The following is a 23584-nucleotide window of genomic DNA, read 5'->3' as shown; positions in this document are numbered from 1 at the left end:
TCCTGCTTACACTCCTTGGCAGTTGCACACCCCTGGCTCTGCCCCAGCTCTGGACCATGCTGCCACAACTGCAAGATCTCATCTTGGGCCCTGGGGCAGCTCCCTACCTAGCTGCATGCCCTGCCAGTGCTGCTGGGGCTGCTGGGAAGTGGAGTCCGGCTGCTGGCCTTTAGCTCATCCCTGGTCTACTTGGAAGTAAAACGCATGTGTAGATGCACCCCGTTTAAATTATACTTCACACAATCCATGCTTTACATAATATCTTGTTTTGCAGTTTCCCATTTAATTGTTTTTTAAAAGTTTGCTAAGAACAGTTTCATGCCCTTTTTTTGTCATCTCTGAAAGGTCAGTTACCCTGTATCCCCAACAGTGTTGTCTACCCGAGTGCCCTGTGTGCCTCTGTTCTCTCACGCTCGTTATCTCCTGCCACACAAGGCTTCTATGCCAGGTGTTGTCAGCTGGGGGTACGTGTACCACTGGGGGTACTTGAGAAGGCCCTAGGGAGTACGCATGGGCAGGCAAGGACAGAGTGCTGCCATGTACCATCCCGTGCTGCCACGCAGGCCCCACCCATCTGGTCAGACACGGGTGGGGCAGGGGAAGGTTGCATGCAGCGCCTACTGCTGCTCCGCATTCGGCCTTGTGCCACCCTGCTTCCACCCCACCCACCCTGCTTCCAGCCACCGAGGTACACTGATCCAAAAAGGTCAATAACCCCAGTTCTGTGCCATCCCTTGGTTGTACTGTCACCCCCACAGCCTGCTTAGGCTCCGTGGATCCACTCTGTCTGTTTCACTGAGAAGTTCATCTGTTTGTACATTGATCCTATGAGGCATGGTGGTAACATTGGAGGAAGGCTTTTAAACTCTTCAGATTTCTTAGGGCCAAAAACTGTCTTCTGTGGAAAAACACAAAGTATCTCCCCTACTGTATAACAAACAAAAGAGCAAGTGGAGGTATTCTGGTACATCTTTTATTATTAAAAATAGCTCCCTCTGGAATTGTTTCTTAAAATTCTGTATTGGAGAAAATGATTTAATCCACTTATGTAAATGTGCATAGCTTAGCCTCAAATATTGTGCCGGTTTGATGTAAATTAAAAGCTACTTACAAGAAAGTAGACTTTACATTCCTTTTGTTTAAACATAAATTATGCTGTTTGAGATGCTTTGGACTTACCAGTTGTTAGCTGAAGTTGCTTAATTCTGCTACAGAACATAATAGCTTTTCATATCAGAATCTGTAGTTGAATAGATCACTAATAATGACAGTGTTTAAGGGGCAGTGTCAGTTGCACACACCCTCTCAGAAGGCAGGTAATTCTATAAAACTGTTTTTGGAAATCCCAGTTTGAGAACACAGTTCAATTTTTGGTTATTATTCTGAAGTCTCTCTCTCTCTATGCCTAAGTTTGGTTAAAGAATGATGCTATAACTGACAGTAATTTTTTTTTCCATATTACTTTCTAGGATTTCCTGTGGATCCACGGAAGGTTCTAATAGTAGCTGGCCACCATAACTGGATTGTGGCTGCCTATGCCCATTTTGCAGTTTGCTATAGGTATGGCTTAGTACTTTTCTGTGGGTTAGAGTCCTCCTTTTATATAGGTGTTCTAATTACTGTATTGAACTGAATCCAAGATGACTTCAAGTTTAGGATGACCCCCCCCCCCCCCAATAATTTAGAATCTATACATGGAAAATCATAAATGCATTCTTTTCTATGTATAGAATCTGGTTACTGGAGAGTCATCTTAAATTTGTTCCCCCCACTCTGTTGTGGCAGGAAAAGCAGCAGCAGAGGGCTAGGCAGTCTGTCCTTTGTATTGTCCATCTGCCCCTGCGTCACCTTGCACTCCTTGGTGATTGCAGCCCCTGGTACCTGCCCCCAGGCCACTTGCCCCTGCCCTGGAGCTGGAGCCATAGCAGCTTCCCTGCTGCTGGGCTATCTTTCCTGTGTGTCCCCAGCCTGTACCATGTGGCCTCCCCCAGGCTTGCTGCCCCACTTCCCCAGTACTGCATTGTCTCCTCCAAAGTTGGGCTGGAGCCAGAACTGCAGCAGCCACCTGTGCCATGCTGTACTCAGATCCAATACCAGGCTTATTTTCTCCCATGTTGATTGCGGGAGGGGGAAAAACCTGGCATGGATTCAAATAAATATGGTACATGATTTACAGAATCCTATGCTGTTAATTTCTTTCAAATCTTAACCTGTTCCATTTTTAAATATGAAAACTCCTAGTCCAGTGGTAATATTGGCAGGCACCTTTTGGGGGAACATATAACTAACTTTTCTACTGCACCTCATTTCCACTGTCATTGCAGAATTTCTTGCTGTTATGGTAATAGGGACATCTTTAAAAGTCCACTTAAATTATGTAAATTTAAACTTGTATTTTAAATGTAACTACGGTAGTAAGTTACAGAATTGAGTAGTGGTCTCCATTGTTTGATTTGTATAGTGGACTAACTGCTCTATTTAAAGCAAGGATTATTTAAACTTTGGAAGATTCATTTTAAATATTCCTCTTCCCTATGCATTTAAAAACTGAAAAATGTGAGTGTTCTGGAAATTTGTGTAGAATACAGCATTGCAGTATTCCTAAGAATGTATGCATCTGTACAGTGAAATCCACTGCTCTTTCTTTCTTTTGCATGTTTGTAAGAGGGCTGCTAATCTGTCTTGTACTTCAGTTCTATAGTTTAGTGGAGCTGTGTTTTAAATAAAAATGTGCTGCTGTACTTAAGCATTACCAAGTGAAATAGTTATTGTCTTTAAAACTCCCCTAGCTAATTTCGGTTCAGTATTAAACTTATTTATTAAACTCATCTGATTTGCATGGTGCAAGCCACAATTACCTATTGTTCTTCCCTCTTTTCAGTGTTCCATCTAGTTGTTGTTGTTGTTGTTCATTGTATGGCAGTTCTCATAAATGAAAGCTCCTTTTCCTGCATGGTAACCTGGATAAACCAGTTTTACCATTTTGAACTAGGTCATCAGTATTCCTTTTACTTTAAGTAGAGCATCACAATTTTAAGTGTGCTGTAATAACAGGACGTGTTCAAAATGTAAATCCAAAGCCGTCCTTTCTTCATTCATATTATGTGCATCAGTTTCCAGTGTCAGTTTAGACTCTTTTCTTTAAATTAAATTGGAAGGAATTGGGAAGCATAATCTATGTTTGTTTCCTCTTTCTTTGCCCCTGAAATGTTCATACCTATTTATCCTTTGGTTCATCTTGTTCCTGCTTAAATTAAGACCAAGAGTCTTTGTGGCAATTTTAGGGCATCTGGAAGGTGGGAGGCAGCATAACGTTTTAATTTTAAAATGACTGTACATATGCATTGCTAGTATACTTGAGTGGTATCTGTGCAAAAAAAATAACATCCATGCATCATAGCCAGATGGTCTCTTGAGGTGTCATAGCCTCAGGAGACTGTGAAAGGTAGAGATGGAATGGTTGAAAAACATGATTAAAGTCATGAAGTGGCAGTTTGCAGTAGATTTAGTCTCTGAGGTTCGTGCAGTAAAAAATATTTTAAAACTTTCTTTGCATTTTTATTGTAAGATGGATCCGAACACTTGAAAGGTATGTTATAATCTCCTTTAATGAATTAACACTTTAAATGTTTAATGAAGAAAGTTTTGTAAAGACTTAAAAAAATTGGCTCTTCTGCTTAGCAATATGTATGCAATATTTCATCTTTTTAATTAATCAGTTGCAGAACAATTAAAAACTGATTTCTAAAAAGTTTAAAATATAATTTAAGTATTTGACATTGGTGATACTCAACCTTTTCACGTGCAGTCTTACAGAAAATATAGCAATTCAGTAGTAGCTTCTTCTCCTAAACTTATACACATGCTGTACACCCCCACACAACCAGTACAACATGCTGCAGTACATCTCAACCACACTGGCTGTCTGCAGGCTGATCTAATCTGTCCTCCAGACTGATTTCCCATAGAATTTTGATTCCAATTCTTGGTCATCCTTATCTTCAAGGCATTCTGGCCTGAGCCCAAGATGTATGAAAAACTGTCTCAAGCTCCAGGAAAAAGACTGATTGACAACTTAACTCTTCTGGCACAGATGGAACTCTTTTCTGCTCATCTGTGCAGAAGACGACAGTTTCTTGGGGTCAGTCCATAACTGGAATGAACTTTTTTTCTGGGAACCATGAGCTGTTATAGTGTCACTTCCACTCGAAGTGCAAGGCACATTTCTTTAATATTTTTCTAACGTACAGAAACGTGCATATTTGAAAAAAAAAAAAAGGCCAATGCTATAAAATCTCAAAACAAAACTACTCTGGCTTCTCTCCTGTGGGGAGAGTGAGAGAACAAACACCTGACAAACATTAGTCCTGCTGCTTAAGGTCCCACTGGAAAGCACTCGAGTAATACGTTGATGAATGCAATGCAAGATCTGAAATAGATCAGAATATTTTCAGGAGTCCTGCTTTTGTAACTCTGATATTCGCTCATTTGAACAAAGAGGTACATGAGTAAATAGAAAAAAAATCTCTGAGAAAAGTGTTCATAAAATGTTGTGTTCTCAGCAGTGAGGTAAAAGCCAAAATTAAGTTATAAGGTTATAAGTTTGTGAAAAAGTATGTTTGGTGAATTCAGTGTTTTTCTTTTTTAAAATGGGATACTCCTTTGGCTTAAGCCATACTGTATAGTAGAGCTTCAGGTTGTGAATGAGAACTTCTAGGCTAAAATTTGCTATGGATAAATTTAGTACAACTGCCATAAATTTGTACCAGCACTAGTCAGCAAACCCACATCTTTTTACCTTCTTTTCAGTATGGATTGCTTTATTGTATTGTATTGGTAAGCAAATTGTGTTAATGTGCCACTCTGTTCTTCTTTTCTTCCATTTCAGAATCAAAGAGTCCTCAGGCTGGCAACAGGTTTTCACAAGTCCATACCTGGATTGGACTATAGAACGAGTAGCACTGAATGCAAAAGTGGTTGGTGGTCCTCATGGGGACAAAGATAAGATGGTTGCTGTTGCCTCAGAAAGTAGCATTATCTTGTGGAGCATTCAGGATGGTGGTAGTGGTAGTGAAATCGGTGGGTTATTGTTTGGGTTCTTTTGGGTTTTTTTAATGACATCTTACTACTAATGCTTTCTGACCCAGAAATATGTATTCTGATTGCATGCGTTAATAGCATATATTATGAAAGGTATAAAAAAAAAAAAAAGTTTTGGTAAAGCAATCTACTATCATTCTTATGGTTCCCCTTCTGCTCATCTTGACCTGGACTAGCTTTCTTCTCAGTGGGCACTTCTACACATGTGCTTTACTGCTGAGTAGACTAATTAACTCCAAAGTAAAGTGTTCACCATCTTCTACATGTGTATTGGAATTAGGGTGCAGTAAACTAATTGACTCCACACTAAGATAGTACTGTTACCAGCAACAGTACTGTCTTAGTGTGGAGTCAGTTACTGTGCAGAAACACAATGTGTAAATGATGACCAGGCAGGGTCCAGAGTCCTGCCTGACTCCTAACCATGTGACTCCACAAAGTCAGCACCATGATGCCCCAGCCAGGCCTTTCCACCACCCGATGCTGCCGGAGCCCAGGACTGAGCCCCCGTGCCTCCTGCCAGCTTGGCTGTGCTGTGCCCCAGCTTGAATTGCTGCTGTCCCAGGTGCATTTGTAGATGCTACACCTGGGAGCAGTTTACTCCAGCTTGAGCTGCTGTGGAGTTCATCGTGTCACATAAATTGCATGTGTAGATGCACCACTGAGTAAAAGATAACAGTCTAGACTTTCTCATCCCTTTTATTGGGCATAGACTGGTAGCTACCATTCATGTTAAAGTGTTATTATTGGCTTATTTTAATTGGACAGGGCATATCGAGACATGCATGGACATTTTATTCTCTGGGGATAACTAGCAGCAATGCACTTTTCACCACAGCTACTTGTTCCTGGGGAATGTCCATGCCACACACGCTTTGGTGTGCTGCGAGTTACCCTGGCAGCAGTAGGAGAGCCTGGGGTCGGCACTGTGCTAGCCCCAGCAGCCTTACCTGAGGTACTGGGGGCCTCCTGGGGCTGCAGCTGCAGCAATTCTGTTGCACAGAGCCTGGCTGACAGCAGAAAGCAGCTCAGCTCTGCTTTTCAGCAGCACTTGCTGCCCAACCATGCGTTGTGCTGATTTTGTTTTGTTTTTTTTTCCCCCATGGGTTGTTTTTTGACCCCTGCATATCCAGGGGTCAAAAAATCCCATGGGAGGGGGGTGGAAACCTGGCACAGTGCATGCTTGGGCAGTGTGCTCTTGCAGCGCGTAGAATGCCAGACTACAGTATGTGGCACTGCAAATGTGTTTGTGACACCACATACTGCCTGACCATGCTCATCTGGACTCTCGCAGTGTGTTTTGGAGTTTAACTCAGTCTATTGGATTCCATTCTTTAGTACTACATCAAGTGTATTAACAGAAAACTTTGAAATGAAGGACTAAGCTTGCTGCCAAATTGTCAACTGGGTTTTTCTCCTTTTTTTTTGTACTTGTGTAGATCACACTTTAGGTGTTTCTTCTCCACTCCCCATGTCTCCTTTTCTAATTTTTATAATATTTTGCAGTTTCTAAATGAAATGTGGAGTTGACACTTGCCACAAGTGGTTACTATTTTGAACACAAATATTAATATAATATAGGCATGTAGCACCCGGACCCAAACAGTTCATTACCAAAGGGTGTAGGGTGTTAGAGGTCACAAATAAATATCAAAGACCTTTGAGGGAAGCAAAAATTCCTATACAATTCTGATTGATAGCTTGTCTTGCTTATTAAAATGTATAAAGGCTTAACGGCATGAGCAGTGGGCTCTTCTGGGACAGTTAAGGGAATGGTAATAGGGAATTTCCTCAGTTCCCAGACTAGTATTTAAGTCAATGCAACAATGATAGTGACAGTCTGTTTCCTCTAGCCCCAGAGTACTGTCACCAGGGATTTGATTTAATAAGCTTACTATGAAGAATAATTGTAATCTTTTCACACAGACATTTCTCTGAAATTGTCTGCAAAATTTGTTTAGTTCTTTGTCTATAGCCACTTTCTTTTCTTTTCTTTTCTTTTTTTTTTAAACCCACACAAACTTAATGATGTATGAGCTAATGTGATTGAAATGAAATTAAGCAATGTGATGTAAAAATATTTGCAAGTTTTCAGCCTATATGGACTTTATTATATAGAAAATTTGGAATGCATGACTTGGAGTAAATGAGTGATTATTTTTCTGACTTGCAGTATTCATTAATACCTGTAGGATGCTCAGAAATGTTGTTTTTCAACATCCATGAGAGAGATTAAAATGTATTTTACAGGTGGGGAAACTGAGTCATGGGCAAAGTGGTTTGCAGAACGTTGCTCAGCTAGTCTGGCATCATGGAGAATGGGAAATTGCTCTTTTTTGTCGATTAGGAATTCCAGCCCATTTGGGATAGAAAATAAAAAGTTATTAGGATTAATTGTTATCTACAGTTCTTAAAGGTTCCTTGTTTTTTAAGGACTGTGAGAAGAAAATTTGTGTAATGTCAATTATTAAACTGCCATTACAAGAAACATATTTCTTAAATGTGTAAGACAGCACTTTTGCAGAATTCTACACATTAAAATATTTTAAAATGCTTTCTTAGATTTTTCTTTCCCATAAGTGAAATGAATATTTTATTAGCTATTCTGTTACATGGAGCTGCCTTTTAAAAAAATATGAAACTCTTAAACCAGAGAGATAGAAAACCTAAGTTCATTTTTATAAATACAGCTTTAACTGCCATAATAGTTCAGCAGTCCTGTTGCTACTTAAGTCAATACATGTATTTTAGATTATTAATTCAGTTGTTAAAATTTTCTCTTTTTTAAAATGAAATTAAATAAAATGTGGAAGTTAATTATTGTAATTTGAGAAGTCCTTATTGTGGAAAAAAAAGTCTGACCAGCTGGTAAATTGTACTTTTGTCCAGATTATGAATCAAGTGTAGCACACTTGCTTTTAAACTGCTATTGTAAATCAAATGTGTGTATCTTTTTTTTTAATTGAGTGAAATTAAGAAATCTAATAAGGTAGAATTAAAGTATTTTTAATATTACAGCCTGTTCCTCATGTAGAGACAAATGTTTTCAGCCCTGCCTTGGGATAGAGAGGTAGTACTCTGCTCATATCCTGTAAAAGAAACAATTTGTTCTTACAAATGCTCTTCGGTAGCTGACAACACCATCCGTAGAAAATTGGAAGGCCTGGCATCTCCATGATAGAGCTCTCCCAGAGGCTGTACTCCTTTCAATATTACTTACATAAGACACCACTGCTGGATTGCTGCTATAAGCAGTATTTTACTGAGAAAGCCCCTTAAGACAGGAACCTGTCATTCCTTATACCATTGTCTTCCCTGTGGATGACCGTCAAGATTGTTGAGCCTAAGCAGGAGTGACACTTTAAATTCCTTCAGACCATTCAAGCTGTCTTCCTTGATTTCCCTGAACTTCGTCCTTCTCTGGAGTAATCAGTTCTAGTTGTTTCTCTGTTTTTATTATTGCCTCTCTTTATGTGCCTTATACTGCCGAATAGCTTGCATCAGAGATGATCATGTTATGCCCTGAAAATAATTTGCCATCATAATTAAAGCATTAGAATGTAAAAAAGATTCTTGACTGCCATCAGGGAATGTTGTGGACCATGATCCTTTTACTTAGAAGAAAGGGCATCTTATTTTTGTCATTTGAATGCATTTAACTAAAGTTTGGGGATTTCCAGTTTTTAAAAGCTTTTTCAAGGGGCTTCTGGTGAACTTTGAGAAGGCATTTGGGTATATACTGCTACATTATTAAAATTAGGGGTGCACTGATAAAGATTTTCTTGGTCAATACTGATAGCTGATTATTAACCAGCCATATTGGCCGATACCAATCCAATAGCTGGTTTACAGGAATGCAGCCAGGCAGCTGGGAGAGCAACATCCTGCAGGTAAGTCTGTAGGGAGGAAGGGGCATGGGGGAAGGCAGATTGAGGCCCCATGGTGAGGCAAGGAGTGGGGGTGGGGCAGGTGCTGCCCAGCCAGGATGGTGAATGCAAGTCTGGGGCAGGGAGTGGGATGGAGCTATGGGTAGCTTGTTCAAAGAGGTGGGGTGGGTGGGCAGATCCCCACCACTGTGCGCACCCCTGGGGGAGGCATGGGGGGCATGTGCCTCCTTGGATTTGTGTACCGGGCAAGGGCGGGCTGCTCACTGCAGACTCAGGGATGGGGGCTGCACTGGCCTCTTCTGGGGAGGGGGGCTGGGCAGGGGTGGGGCAGGCTCAGTACTGGGAGGGGTGGCTATGGGGAGGTTACAGGGTATTTTGGGGTGGCTGTAGCGCCCCAAGGCCCTCCCTAGCACTACTGCTACCCACCCCATGCAGCTGAGTTGGACCCGAGTGCAGTCCTAGCCTAGCCCCCTTGCTGGGAAGAGGCTGGTGCAGCCCCTGGCCTGGAGCAGGCAGCATGCCCTTGCCCTGCACACATCTGGGGGGGGGGGCACATGCCCCCCCATACTTCTCCCAGGGGTGTTCTCAGTGGCAGGAAGCCACTCTTCCTGCATCCCACAGATGAGCTGTCTGCAGCTCCATCCTGCTCCCAGCCCCAGGGTTGCATTCACCGTCTTGTCTGGGCAGGCCCTGCCCCAGTCCCTCCTTCCTTCACCATGGGGGTCTCAATCTAACCCTCATGCCCCTTCCTCTCTGCAAACTTAATGACAGGAGGCTGCTGTCCGGGCTGCTGGGCTGCATTTCTGGCTGTGTGCATGCTGCGGCTATGCACATGCATGTGGCATTTATCGATGACATTTATTGGCTACACCAGCCAAAAAAAGCTGATGGCAGATAATGTTAATTTTTCTTTTATCAGTGCCAATCTGATATGCCGCCAATATATTGATGGACCTCTAATTAAAACACTTAAGAGGCTATCCAGGATGCTTATGAAACTTACTGTAATTATTGGTACAATAGGAGATCAGCACATTAAGAAATTAATTACTTGGTATTCTATATAACCTCATGAGGCTTTAAGGTGTTTAAGGTGAAGAGATTAGTTTATGCTTGGAAATCAACAGCATTTAGGATGTGGGTTATTTTAATTCAATTGATACAGGTGGCAAGCATCTTACCAGGCAATTCCAAGAGTGCAAACTTGGAAGACTAAACATTTTGTAGTGTTCAGTTGTTGTGGCTTACAAAATGACTTAATGTTGTAGTAAGCTTCTCAAACTTGTCAGTCACTAGAAGTCATTGTAGGTAGCTGTAGACACTGGGTTTTGTGGCCCAGCTGGAAGCCATAGCTGCCCCAGGGCTGAGTGAAACCCCTGGGGTTTGGGGAGCCATGGCTGCTGTGATCTCCCAGGCTCAGGGGTGTGTGAAACCCCTGGGGCTTGGGGATTGCAGCTGCTACAATCCCCCACCCCCTGGCGTGTGTGGGGTCACAGCTGGGAGCCCCTCAACTGAGGGGGCTCCCAGCCATAGAGCTTCTTGTCAGTGCAGGGGGAGCACCGGATCAGGCTCCCCCTGCACCAGCAATAAGGCACAATGGGATCTCTGTAATCCCACAATCACGCCACCTACTGTGCACACATGGTATGGCAGGAGGCACAATTGTGTGGATCATGCATTGGATCCCATCACACCTCTGTTCACACATGCAGAGGGGATCTAGTTGTAAGACTTAACAGCAGTGTTTAAAATCATTGGACCCTGTGAGCTGGACATCCTGCAAGTGGTGGCAGTGGTGTTAATCAGCGCAGCTGCCAGAGTTGCTGTTTTGGTGTGGCTCTGGAACCCGAAAAGTTAATGCTGTTTCAACCAGCCTCTCCCTGTATTTCCCCTTGCCACCGATCTTAGTCCTCAGGTGCAACCCTGTCTTCAGTAGGTAAGGACTGGTGGTGAGCAGCGTTAAACCTTTGGGTTCTGGGGCCACATTGAAATAATGGTATTAATGCTACCGCTGCCTAGCTCTGGCAACTATGACAAAGGGCCTGTGAAGCTCAATCTGTCCCACAGATGTATGTGGTCCAGCTCACAAGAAACTCCTCTGGCTGGTTGACCCACCTACATAGGTCAGATCTGGCCTGCAGGTTGGATTTTTGGTACCCCTGACTTGGGGATGCAGATAAGAGAGAGAGAGAGAGAGACTGTGTGTTGTTCCTAAAGTAATTTTGCAGATGTTTTAAATGTTGGTTGCCAAACTTTGCCATAACATTTATAATAGTGGAGATCTTGGTGTAAAGTGATCGCTGGGTTTCTTGTGCATGTTTAGTTGCTGTTGTTGTTTTAGAAGTAAACTTGTAGGCAAAGTTTTCTGTAGCAAAAGATAAAATATACCCATAAATTTTCTTTTTGAGTAGAAAAGTCAGATTTCAAGTGCTTCCGGATATGTTTGTTATAAGAGAGAGACTGTGGTGTTTTGTAAAGGGTATCCTTCAGTTTAGTTAGAAATGTGTGTATAATAGGTAGGGACCTACTGACTTTGTGGTGGAAGTGGGCTCCACGGTGGCTCCTTTAATCTTACAAGCACCTTCCCTTCCTCCTTGCCTCCCTCACTGGTGATTGGCAGAGGGGCCTTGCCACTTGCCCCTGAAAACTGCAGTTTTTGCCTCCCTACTGATTTTATTTATTTATTTATTTATTTATTAAGAGCAAGCAGCAGGGCCCATCTGCCAGTCATTGGGGGAGCAGGGGAACCTGCAAGATTAAAGGAGCTGCCACACAGCCCATGTCTGCCATGAATTCAGTAGGAGCTTATTAATATACCCTCCCACAGATGATGGTAGTGTAAAGAAAAATAAGATTTTCCTACCTAATTGTAAGATTTTTCTGTGACAGATGCTTTCGGCATAGAAGTGGCTTCCAAAATAGAAAACGTTTGTTTTAATTTCTATCTATAATATTAAGAGAACTTGTTTGAAAGGCATTCACTCTAACAATGACATTAATTATATTACATCTCTTTTTTTCTAAATTCTCGAGCTATTCATTTTGCGTCCGTTACGGACAGCCCTTATGATGAGCTTTACTTCGACTCCCTTTCAAATTAGAATTCCCCCCCACCCCTCCTCATACCTCGTGCTCCACACTAGTACTCGCAGTCAATTGCAACTTGAAGGAATCTGTCAAGGTTGTGTGGTCATGTTTGACTCTACCTTTTTTATGTTCTGCAAGCTGAATGCTTTTTTCAGCAGTCAAGCACTTGTGATAAAATCATTATGTTCAGGAGGAGATCTAGGATTACTGTAATCTATTAAAATTTCTTCTGAGAGTTGGAAGAGACTGGGGACAGAGCATGAACTATAAACCCACCAGAAAGTGTGCACTGCCTCTTAATTAACATGAGTAAAACTTGCATCTCATGTTTAAAATGAAGCACTTTTTACTCTGAATAAGGATTGTCCTGACAGACACCATTCCTTAGTGGCTGTTTACTTCAAATCTCTGTGATTTGTTGTTCTAAAGAGACAACTTCTCACTTTTTTTTTTTAATCTTAGTTTAATTGTGACATAAGAATGACTTAACACTTCTTAAGTTTTCCAGGAAATCCAGGTAATTTATGGGAGAGTACTGTGTAGCCTTTTTTCTCATCTTCTGTAACTGGAATTATGACAATGGGTGGTCCTATCTTTTCCAGACAGTAGTTTTATTCTTGCTAAAAAAAACAACAACTAGTAATACTACTACAGTTCAGATCTGTATCGTAACAGGTTGTTTGATTTGTTTTTCATTGTCACCTTATCCTTTCTCTTGATTCCTGACTCTCTCTCTCTCTCCCCCCTGCTCCCCCCCCCCAAAAAAAGAGATCATAACATGAATGCTTTTAAGTAAGACTAGATTGCATTAATAATCCTTGTTATTGCATTTGTTTCCCTTGGTTAGTAGGACTGATCTCTCCAGACCACAATTTTGTTTCTAAAAGTATATTTTTAAAAAGCAGGCAAGTTATTTGGGCACACCTTTTTTTTTTATTATACAGTGACCATAGGGGTTTATGCTGATTTAGGTGGAAGCCATGAAATGATATGGGAGGAATTAATGTATCTTGCAAGACCATGAATCTACCACTCCAGAATTTTAACTGTGCCTTTCCTTTAATCATGGGGTCAAGATGGATGACATACTACACAAGGGCATTTTAATGCTTCATTGAAGTTGAGTTTGAGGCCTTGGGCTTCATGTGGCTGTAAAGGAACAAAAGATTCTTTGTATTGCACCGTGAATTTTGCCACCAAAGAGATGCTGACCTCATTGGCATATTGCTGTACACAAAGTAGAAGTGGTTTAAATACATAATAAAGTCTACCACTTTGTTAGGTACTATACAAATACAAAATGAGGCTTTTTATTTAGGCCCTTATGTAATAAGCCAGGCATGTAGTAGTAGAGGAGAAAAGTTTGATCTTTACTGTTTGTCTGCTTATTCTAAAAGCAGGCTTCACAGACTTGTTTTCGTTTAATTTTTAGGAGTATTCAGTCTTGGAGTCCCAGTGGATGCTCTCTTCTTCATTGGCAACCAGTTGGTGGCTACCAGTCATACAGGGAAGGTGGGAGTATGGAATGCAGTGACTCAACATTGGCAGGTGCGTTCAATTCAAGCATTTTATTAACACAAGTATTATCAAAACTAACATAATTTGCTTGGAAACAAGCGAAATATCAATTTGTTTAGATATAGCTAATATAGATAATCAATATAATGCTTAATATTAGTAAGTATGTATGTAATATTGAATGCTGTTCTGGTATCTGCATTTTACTTTTATAAGGTACTGATTTCTTAAAGTGCCCATCATCTTTATGCCAAAGCTTCATGTCTTTAGCACCCAATCTCACAAACTTTCAGATTTTTTCTCCTATGGTACCATGGAGCCCGCAACTTTATTTAGGCTCTTAAAATGTTTGACTATTAATATTTATTATTTCTTGAGCACAAGTATGTTAAACCTTCCATACTTGGGCTTCCATCCTGGTTTTTGAAAAATTATTCTGTTCTTTTGGACCCTGTGTTTGAACTTACATTTGTTGGGGAATTACATATTCATTATTACATATAAATATGACTGTGGTTCTCAACAGCATATCTGGAATTGAGGATGGGAGTTTGAAGTATGGCACAGTGAGGGACTACATTCTTTTAATGGCACTGTATATCATGCCTCAAAGACCTCTATTTTATAGCTATACAGTCAGATACAGTGTGATTTTTATATTATGCATTCTGACAACAGGAATAGAGATTCTTGGATTCCAGACGAGACCAAGGGAAGAGTTGGGCATTCATGCAAGATACAAACCTTGTAACGCAGCCAGATGCATGTCTTCACGGCACAATATAGAGACAGATTATAATGAAATCCAAAAGGCTGCCTTGCAAATCTCAAGAGGCAGAACTGACCTGAGGCCTTCTTCTGTGACTGCCACAGTAGTGGTTGAATAAGTTCTGATCTGACCCTTAAGCAACAACCCTGCCAATGAATAACACGGAGAGTACAAAAAGGCAACCGGTACAGGACAATACTTTGCTTCTATAGAGAAGACTGACCTAATCTGTTTGCATTAAATTAAACAAAGCTGAAGTGCCTTTTAAGTGGCCTTTTTTAACACCATAGAAAACGCACAAAAACTTTGTTCCTTTTTGCATTAATGATTTATTTACAACAGTAACAAATGCATGAATATTTTCACATGTCAACCCCCCCTGTCTCTCAAACCAGTATATCTTACAATACTGACGACCACAAGGCAGTAAAACTTAGTTTGAGGCCTTATTAAGGATCCAAAGTCTATATGATTTTGGAATTAAAGATCATAAGGCATAAAATGGTTCTTCTGATTGTTGTATGCCATGGGCTGGGATAACTGGGGAATTTTCTGGCAACATCAACAAGGTTTTCCATAGAAAAGGAAAGGTAAATTTTTCAGAATAAAACCTGATAAATTATGAAAGTGAATCAGATTTCAAAATGAAGATGCCACCATTGATTTTTCTTTCCTGTTCCTTCTTGCCATGCATAATCTAAACTGTGCTCTGCAGTTATGGGCTAGTCTTTTCGGGTTTTTATAAAACTAGTCCACAAATCTGAAATACACAGTACATTCCTCACGGCCTACAATAATTTACTACAGAAAGGTCACCATACACTGAGCTCCCGTAGAAAACAGCTTGCTCCACCAGAACTGGAGGCTTTGGAGAACAAATACTTTGTTTGTGTTTATAGCTTGTTAGCAAACTGATGCCCATATAAACTAAACAAGTGCTCCATTCTCTTAAAATTAAGGTTTCTTTTTATTGATGTTTTCCCACAGTCTTTATGAATTTTTCATAGTTCAAACTTGCTTTTAAGAAGTTCTTCCTAGCCAGCTATTTTCCCTCTAGCTAAAAGGAGGTGCTTTTGCATCTTATGTAATGCATCCTGAGGATGTTCTGAATTTTCCTTTGTTTGTAATAGATTTTGGCATCTCTTCCCTGATTCTCAGATGTTTGGGCAGACTAGCTGAGGTGGCTTTCCCCTAATGCATGTTCCCTTGGCAAGATTTTGATGGCATATGATATAACAAGAAAGTTGAAGGCATTAGATAATCTAGCACTGAAAATCAATAATATGAGAACATTTAAGGAGTTAGATTTCTCAATCATTTGAAAATTAGATAACTGGAAACAACAGCTGTTTCATGCCAAGATTTCAATCTGTCAATAATGCTTGATAACCTTATGTGGCTCAAATTAAGCTACCTTGTAATTTTGGTCTTGTTTCTTGATCTATATTATTTAAGTTTCTATGTCTAGGCAAATGTTTGGGTTTGGTTTTCTTAATAATTTTATTTGTTAGATAACAAAGATTCAACATTGCTGTTAAAAGGTGAACTTGATCAGATCAAAATAACCACAATTGTAAGGTACATTCACTTTTTCTCAGCTTGGACTGAGCACAAAAATTATGCTACTTCAATACCTGCCTGTTGTGCTGGTAGCACTCAAAAATAAGTCAATACAGCTGTCTCACAAGCAGCATCATATAAGGAATGACTTTGCTTCATTTTATTCAATATATATTCCAGTAAGTTGAGTTCTTTGGTCTCCTGGAAAGTCTAGTTATATCTGCATTCTTTTTATCTTGATCACTGCTATTGGTAATTTTGTCTTCAGTATTCATTTGTCTTTTTTCTGGAGCAATCCATCACTTCAGGTTTTTTCCTTAAGTAAGCCAAGAGTAAGATAATTGAAAGTATATTCCTAATTTGTGCCATTCTGGGGTCTAGTCCATTCATGTTTCTGTGAGAACTCAATCATGTTGGGACTATGACTGGTACACTTGCCTAAATAGCATCTCATCATTTAAATGCTAAGTCACTAAAATATTCTACACTTTTTCGAAAAATAAAGCTGGTTATTATCAAAAATACCAATATACCAGCTAGTGTGAAGCTCTTTTTGAGGAGACCTGCAGACTTTCATTGGGGTACCTTAGTTTGCTCATCTGGTAAAGCAACAGAATTTAATGCTATTATTCTATAGCCTCAGCCGGTGTAAACTGGCAAAGCTTCACATGTCATGTGCATTTTTACCAGTGACAATTTGTATCATCAGAACATTATTCAAATGCTAAGCAATGCTAAAAAGTACATTAATTTCATTGAAGAAAATCAAATCCTTCTCCTTTCTGAACAGCTATACCCTTCTTCAAGCCCTGACATTGCTTTCAATTTTATTGTGCAACAGCTTAACATTTAAGCAGATGTCTGTGTTGTTTTGTAACTTTCCATAGGAAAATTTTGGCATCTCTCAAGAAAATAAATTTGTAACCTTGGGCCATATTGGACGTATTTTGGGGGGGGGGGGGGTTATTGTAAAAATATATTTCTCTATATATATTAGTTTATATATATATCTGCTCTCTAACCTATTACATCCTAAAAAGGTTAAACCAATCCCATTACAGAAAACCACACCTGCGCCCTACGCACCCATACAAAGGCCTGCTGGCCACCCGTACCCGTTACAATATCCCCAAATGCGCGCAACACATGCATACTACAAACTCAGTCCTTTCTGGTCCCTCCTACCAGCCCTCCCTTCATGTCCACCCTCACCCCGCTTCTGGGGTCAGGTACTTGGCTCAAAGAGTCTCTCCGTCATTGCTCCAGCTTCCACTGGAGGACCCACTGCTGCTGCCATTGCCGTTGCCGCTGTCTTCCGTTCCACTCATCTGTTCCTCTTCTCCTCTGCTTTCTCTCCCATCTTCACTCGGCAGGGGTTGTATGGTCCTGTGCCACATGTCCCTGTGCCAGATGGTGTTTGCTGAGTCTTCTCTGTCCTCTGCTACCGATTTCTGGTGGTAGGTCCAGAGTTCGCTCAGCGCCATCTTCACGCAGCCCACTACTTCTACGTCCATTTGTCTGTACAGGAGCAGGTTCCTGACCTTCCACAAGGCACTCCTGACACAGGATGCAAACTGTTTGAACCAAAGCGATGGGCTCCCCTGGTGTTTGACGAGGTGCCTATACAGCACGGCCTTGCTGGTTAGCCAGCTGATGCCGGTCGCCGCTTCGCATAGCTGCTGTACCCTCTTCCATACCTCCTTGGCACAGGTGCAGAGCTATAGGAGGTGCTGTATTGTCTCAGTGGCCCTGTGGCAGTTGGGCCACAGGCAGCTGGGTCTTCCCAACTGCTCCTCTCTGTCTCTGGGCCTTCACTGGGAGAGCTTGGTGAGCTATCAGCCAAGTTAGGTCCCTGTGATCTTTGCGCAGCTCCTTGCGGTGGATGCGCTCCCGCACGGCTTGGCATACATCTCCCAGGAGCAGGTCCACGGTATCCCTTTGTCTCACTGTCTCTTGGATCTTCCTGTGGCTTTTCATGGTTGCCGGGCCCATGATCTGCAGGCCATACATGTTACAGCACTGGTGCAAGGTCTCATAGAACCAGGGCAGGTCCGTGATCCATGGCCTATGGTTGGTCGGGGTGAAGACCCCGCAGCGTCTTGGGATGTGCCCTGCAAAGTACCTCCCGAGACATGCGGTTTTGGTGTCTGCCTCCGTTGCCAGCTTACAGATCGTGCTCGTGTACTTGGCTCATAGGAACAGGAGGATCTCTGGCATGCCCCTGCTCCCGGCCCTCTTGTCCTTGCACAACATCTTCTGGGTGACCTTTTCCCATCTGGAGCCCCAGAAGAAGACCCACATGGCCCTCTGGATCCTGTGGGCGACATGCTCGGAAGGGGGGAAGACCAGTGCGGTGTACAGAAGCACCAGTAACAACACCGCCTTCACAAGCGCCGCCCCCTGCCCCCCCCAATGGAAAGGGAATGGAAGTGCCACAGCCCCAGTTTCTGTTTTGCCTTGGCCTCAGTCTTCTCCCATGCTGTTCTGCTGCTCAGCTCCGGGTCAAAATCTATCCCCAGGATCCTGACCCCCTCACGGCGTACAGAGACCCCCAGGGATTCCAGGTCCCTGACTTCACCCACGGCCAGGCAAGTGCTCTTGCTTTGCCCCCATATTGGACAATTTTTTTTTTTTTGTAAAAATATATTTCTCTCTTTTTATATATAAATGATCCCATCACAGAAGAAGACCCGCACCTGTACAAAGGCCCGCTGGCCACCCGTGCCCGTTACAGCGTCTGCAAACCACGCACAAAACACACAAAATACACTCGGTCCTTTCTGGTCTCTCCAACCAGCCCTCCCTACATGTCCGCCTATGTCCCACTTCTGGGGTCAGGTACTCGGCTCAACTGGTCTCTTCCACTGGAGGACCTGATACTGTCCTCCTGCTGTTGTCACTGTTGCTGTCCTCCGTCCCACTTGTCTGGTCCTCTTCTCGGCTGCTGTCGCTCTCTTCTTTCCTTAGCAGGGGTTGTATGATCCTGTGCCATGTGTCCCTTTGCCAGGTGGTGTTCGCTGCATTTTCTCCATCCTCTGCTACAGATTTCTGGTGGTAGGTCTGGAATTCGCTCAGCGCCATCTTCACGCAACCCACTACCTCTATGTCTGTTTGTCTGTAGAGGAGCAGGTTCCTGGCCTTCCACAAGGTGCTCCTGACACAGGATGCAAACTGGTTGAACCGGAGCGAGGGGCTCCCCTGGTTTTTGGTGAGGTGCCCATACAATGCGGCTTTGCTGGTTAGCTGGCTGACTCCGGTCACCGCTTCACAAAGCTGCTGTACCCTCTTCCATACCTCCTTGGCGCAGGTACAGAGCCACAGGAGGTGTTCTGTTGTCTCGGTGGCCCCGTGGCTGTTGGGCCACAGGAAGCTGGGTCTCCCCAACTGCCCTTCTCTGTCTCCGGGACAAATACACTGATTGGAACCAACCACAAGCATAGATTAATGCAGTTCCTCTGAATAAGCCATATGATAGCACCCATTGAGTGCCGTTCCTTTCAATACTGACTCTTTTCAAGTCATGGCGAGCCACTATATTGCATCCATTTCAACTTCCTCTGCATTCCCACAGCGGAGTTGCACCTTTCTTTCCCATTCCCAGTGATTCCTGTTTCTTCACCAGCCTTAAATTTCTGGCAAACCTCACCAAATGGTGCCACAAACAGTTCACCCAGAATCCTTCTATTGCTCCCTCTCTTGTCCTGTTGCATATGATTAGTATGGCCCCGCCCTCCATGATGTGAAGCCAGATTGGGTTCCCCTGTGCCTGATCTGCATATCGTTTTTTGGAGGCTCCCATAATTTGTGTCACAAGCATCTGATTCCAGTCCGGGGGAGGGCTTATTGGCACATGTACTCCAGATCCCCCCAAAAGGATTTGTGTTAGCCCTTTAGTGCTACTATACACACATACTGGGCAGTGCTGAGCTGTGGAGTCACCATGGCTTGAAATCCTATCAACTCTGGTGGGACCCAGCCCAACAAATTTCGTAGGAGTCTACAGGGATGCAGGTTGTAGCTGTACTGGTCTATGGGCAAAATGAATCTGAAATTGTGGTAGAGGTGATAGCTTTTATTAGACCAACTAGATATTTCCAAAGCAAATCTTTATTTGTAAATTTTTGGGCACACTTGCCCTTCTTCAGTCACAGGAGAATGTGAAGACTGTAAAATTTATCCTAGGTGGAAATGAAACTATATTTCACAGGAGAGCTGAAGGTGTTATAAGGTCTCCTGGTTAGAATAATTCATTTTGTGCAAATTAGGCTCAGATAAAAGTTAGAATGGTCTATTTACCTCAATGTCTGGTGTCAAGCAGGAAGTTGAAGTATGTTTCTGTTTGATTATGATATTTCACAGGAGGAGGAGGATAGATGCTCCTCGGAGCAGGAAATTCTCCTGTGTTGAGGCACTTTGAGCTCTGTGAACATGCAGACTGAGCTAGAACAATAGGCCAGGAGCCAGGGTGTCAGCTTTCAGGTTGTTCCAAGATGTTGAATTAACTTCGTAATTTTACAAGACAAAAGTGTTCATTAAAAAAATGGCTATAATACAGTATCTTCCATGTTTCAGGGATACAGGTTGTAGCCGTGTGTGTGTGTGTGTGTGTGTGTGTGTGTGTGTGTGTGAGAGAGAGACAGACATTTGTCCTGGGGGGGGGGATGAAAATTCAATCTTTGCATTCTCCTATGCCTGAGGGAGGGTGAGTGAGCCCAAAAGCTTGTATACAAAGACATTTTTTTGCAAATACCCAGTTGGTCTAATAAAAGATATCACCTCTGCCACGAGTTCTGATTCCATGTAGGGGTCTACTGATCTTGAGGCCAGGTGCCAACTGTTTTCATGGGTGGAGCATGGTGCACCCTCCACCCCACCCCCAATGCCTGTGACTGAGGGACCCCAGTGGTCCCAACCCTCTGCTGATTTGGGGTGAGAGGTGGGAACATATGATAGATGCCCTCACAGTCAATCAGTGGTGAGGGGTAGGGGCAGAAGCAGTCTTGGCATGCCAGCAGCCCCCCTCCCACCTTTCCCTGGCCCGGCAGGCTATTCAGGTGGGCCATAGCAGCAACAAGGACTGCTGGTTCTTCAGAGGGAGCCAACATTTTATTTTCACTGAGGTGTTTGGTTTTGGGGGTTATTTGTTTGTTTATTTTCGGGGAGCCCGCCAAAAGGATGGACCTTATGCTTTACTGCAGAGCCTGTGCTTTTCAGCGGGGCCTGCCCAAAATTACTGTTTCCTTGAAAATTACAGAATCATGATATCTGTACATTCCTAATTATATGGTAAATCATGGACTAATATCATGTACAGTGGGCACATCTACATGAGATGTTTATTGCAGAGTTGCCTAATTGGCTCTGGAATAAATGTCTCAGCATCTACACATGTAGTGCTATTAGGATGGAGTAAATTAACTCCACCTTAGGTTAGTACTTGTAAACACAAGTACTATCCTTTGGCAGAGATCTCCACTGCAGCAGCACATGTGTAGATGGTGATGGGGCTGGATGGGACACAAGGGCGCTTTGGTGCGGGGACTGCCTGCTGGCTAGCCTCACATTGTAGCGCCTTTGTCCTGTAGTGAGCCCCTCTACAGTACATTGAGACGGGTTGGAGCAGCCACGGGCTGGCAGGCTGACCCTGGGGATCTCTTGCCAGCCAGGGTTGCTATGACCTGGCTTAAGGTGCTGCAGTCCCAGGCACACGCTCCTGGTAACCACATTTGAACAATAAACTCCAGCACAATATGTGTTGGAGGTTACTGCTACACATTTAATTGCATGTGTAGATGCACCTGGTTTGTACTATATAGAAGTAGGTGCTAAAGTGCTTCTTAAAAGTATGTTTATGGAACACAGGTACAAAAATTTGCAAAAGTTTTTTTTGGGTTTTTTTTTTTTTTAAAGTAACATGAATGAAATCTAGATGAACTGAAGTCTATGGGTACTATATTTAGATTATTACAGCCATGTTTAATTTTAAGGTTGGTGTTTTCAAATTTGCATGTACTCGGGGAGAACAGGTTCTGACAATAAGGAGAGGAGGAAGAAGCTGGCTGAGGAAAAATATAGGGGGAACCAGAGGGCAAAAAGGGTACCTGATCCCTCCAGATTTATTTTCCTTGCTGTAGCAATGTGGGGAGGGGAGGGGGACAAATACAAAGCAAACCACCATTAATTAGATTGTGTACTTGGAAAATTATAACATTTATAAATTTTCCATATATAGAATCTAATTATTCAGGGGTTATCTTATAAGCAGGGTCATCTTATATTCAAATAAATACAGTGATAGCTGTATGTAGTACAAGCAGAAGGCCCAGAGAGGAATTCGGAAGTTTAAGGAGGCCTTATCTGAGTGTTGCTTACCAGCCCCTTCAAAACTAGCAGGAGTTCCCAAAGGTGTTAAAAAGAGATAGATAGGCTTAAACATATTTGCAAGTGTTACTTTGACACTCTTCTATTGGCCCATGCTAAATGGCATTAAATATCAGTCGGGGAAAAGAAAGATCCATTATATAAAAATGTGTGTGTTGTTTCAGTATCGGGGTGTACTAATTAAAGGTGCTCTATCAACCCTTCAGCTTTTAGAATTAAAACAGAAAACAGTGCACACACCATTGCCCCCTGTAAAGGCAATCTTATGCTGAGTAAACAGTTGCTTCTTCTTGCTGGTGAGTGTGTGTGTCTGCTCACTTTGAAGGTAGGTTGTCAAGTGCTCAGTGCTGACCCCGTCTACTCTAATTGGACTTGGTGATATAGCTCACAATGATATCATTGGTAACAGTTATTGAAATGCTGAAAACTTTGAAAATCCCTCCCATATGTTTGTGTGTGATATGTACAGTATAAGAACCTAAAGATTTTTGTTTGGTGGTTTTTTGTTGTTGTTTTTTAATGGAATACAAAAAGCAGTAAGTTCTTTTTGGTTTTTTTAAACAACAGATTCAAAATTGGAAGAAAGCAGTAAACTAATGTTTTGAATTTCCTTTACTGTTGCACTAGGTTCAGGATGTTGTTCCTATCACAAGCTATGATACTGCTGGATCTTTCCTGCTCTTGGGTTGTAACAATGGCTCTATCTATTACATAGGTAAGAACAAAAACATTACAAGATATTAAGATTGTATTGTTCCATATTTCTGCCAATCAACAGTTATTCTTAACAGAAATAAAATCTTTGAAGGGATGAAGTGGTTTTCAAATCTATTTCTAAATTTTTGCTGTTTGATTTTGTCCATAATACCTCTCTTTTGATAGACATGCAGAAGTTTCCCTTGCGAATGAAGGATAATGATCTGCTGGTGACAGAACTTTACCATGATCCCTCCAATGATGCTATTACAGCGCTCAGTGTCTACCTCACACCCAAAACAAGTTTGTATAAAACTTCAATTTGTATTATACTTCTCTGAAGGTCAACGAACAGTAAGGTTTCAGTAGCACATATTTTAAGAATATTTCAATTTTAAACAGCAGTTGCAGTGCCACGTTTATAAAGATTTGCTTATTCCATTAAAAAAAAAACCCTGTGTTTAAACTTACTTACACTTTCATGTTACCTGTATTATTATGTAAACTGTCATTTTGGGTGAGAATTTTTCTTAATTAAAAGAAATTCATTACAGTATTCTAGGATTTGGAATGTCCAAATATTATT

The 23584-nt window shown here is 42.1% G+C and overlaps 1 protein-coding gene across 1 annotated transcript in view; it reads left to right on the top strand.

Annotated features, from left to right (window-relative positions):
- The window catches only part of KCTD3 (potassium channel tetramerization domain containing 3), a 51888-nt gene that overhangs the window by 14480 nt on the left and 13824 nt on the right, over positions 1-23584 (top strand). The window contains exons 8-12 of the mRNA XM_006260366.4: positions 1470-1560; positions 4889-5079; positions 13507-13622; positions 22930-23017; positions 23185-23301. Of these exons, the coding sequence (XP_006260428.1) occupies positions 1470-1560; positions 4889-5079; positions 13507-13622; positions 22930-23017; positions 23185-23301 (603 nt within the window). The remainder of the gene's footprint in view (positions 1-1469; positions 1561-4888; positions 5080-13506; positions 13623-22929; positions 23018-23184; positions 23302-23584) is intronic.

The sequence above is a fragment of the Alligator mississippiensis genome, chromosome 1 (genome assembly GCF_030867095.1).
Source record: "Alligator mississippiensis isolate rAllMis1 chromosome 1, rAllMis1, whole genome shotgun sequence".
Taxonomy (NCBI): domain Eukaryota; kingdom Metazoa; phylum Chordata; order Crocodylia; family Alligatoridae; genus Alligator; species Alligator mississippiensis.
This window is presented reverse-complemented; position numbering and strand designations above follow the sequence as displayed.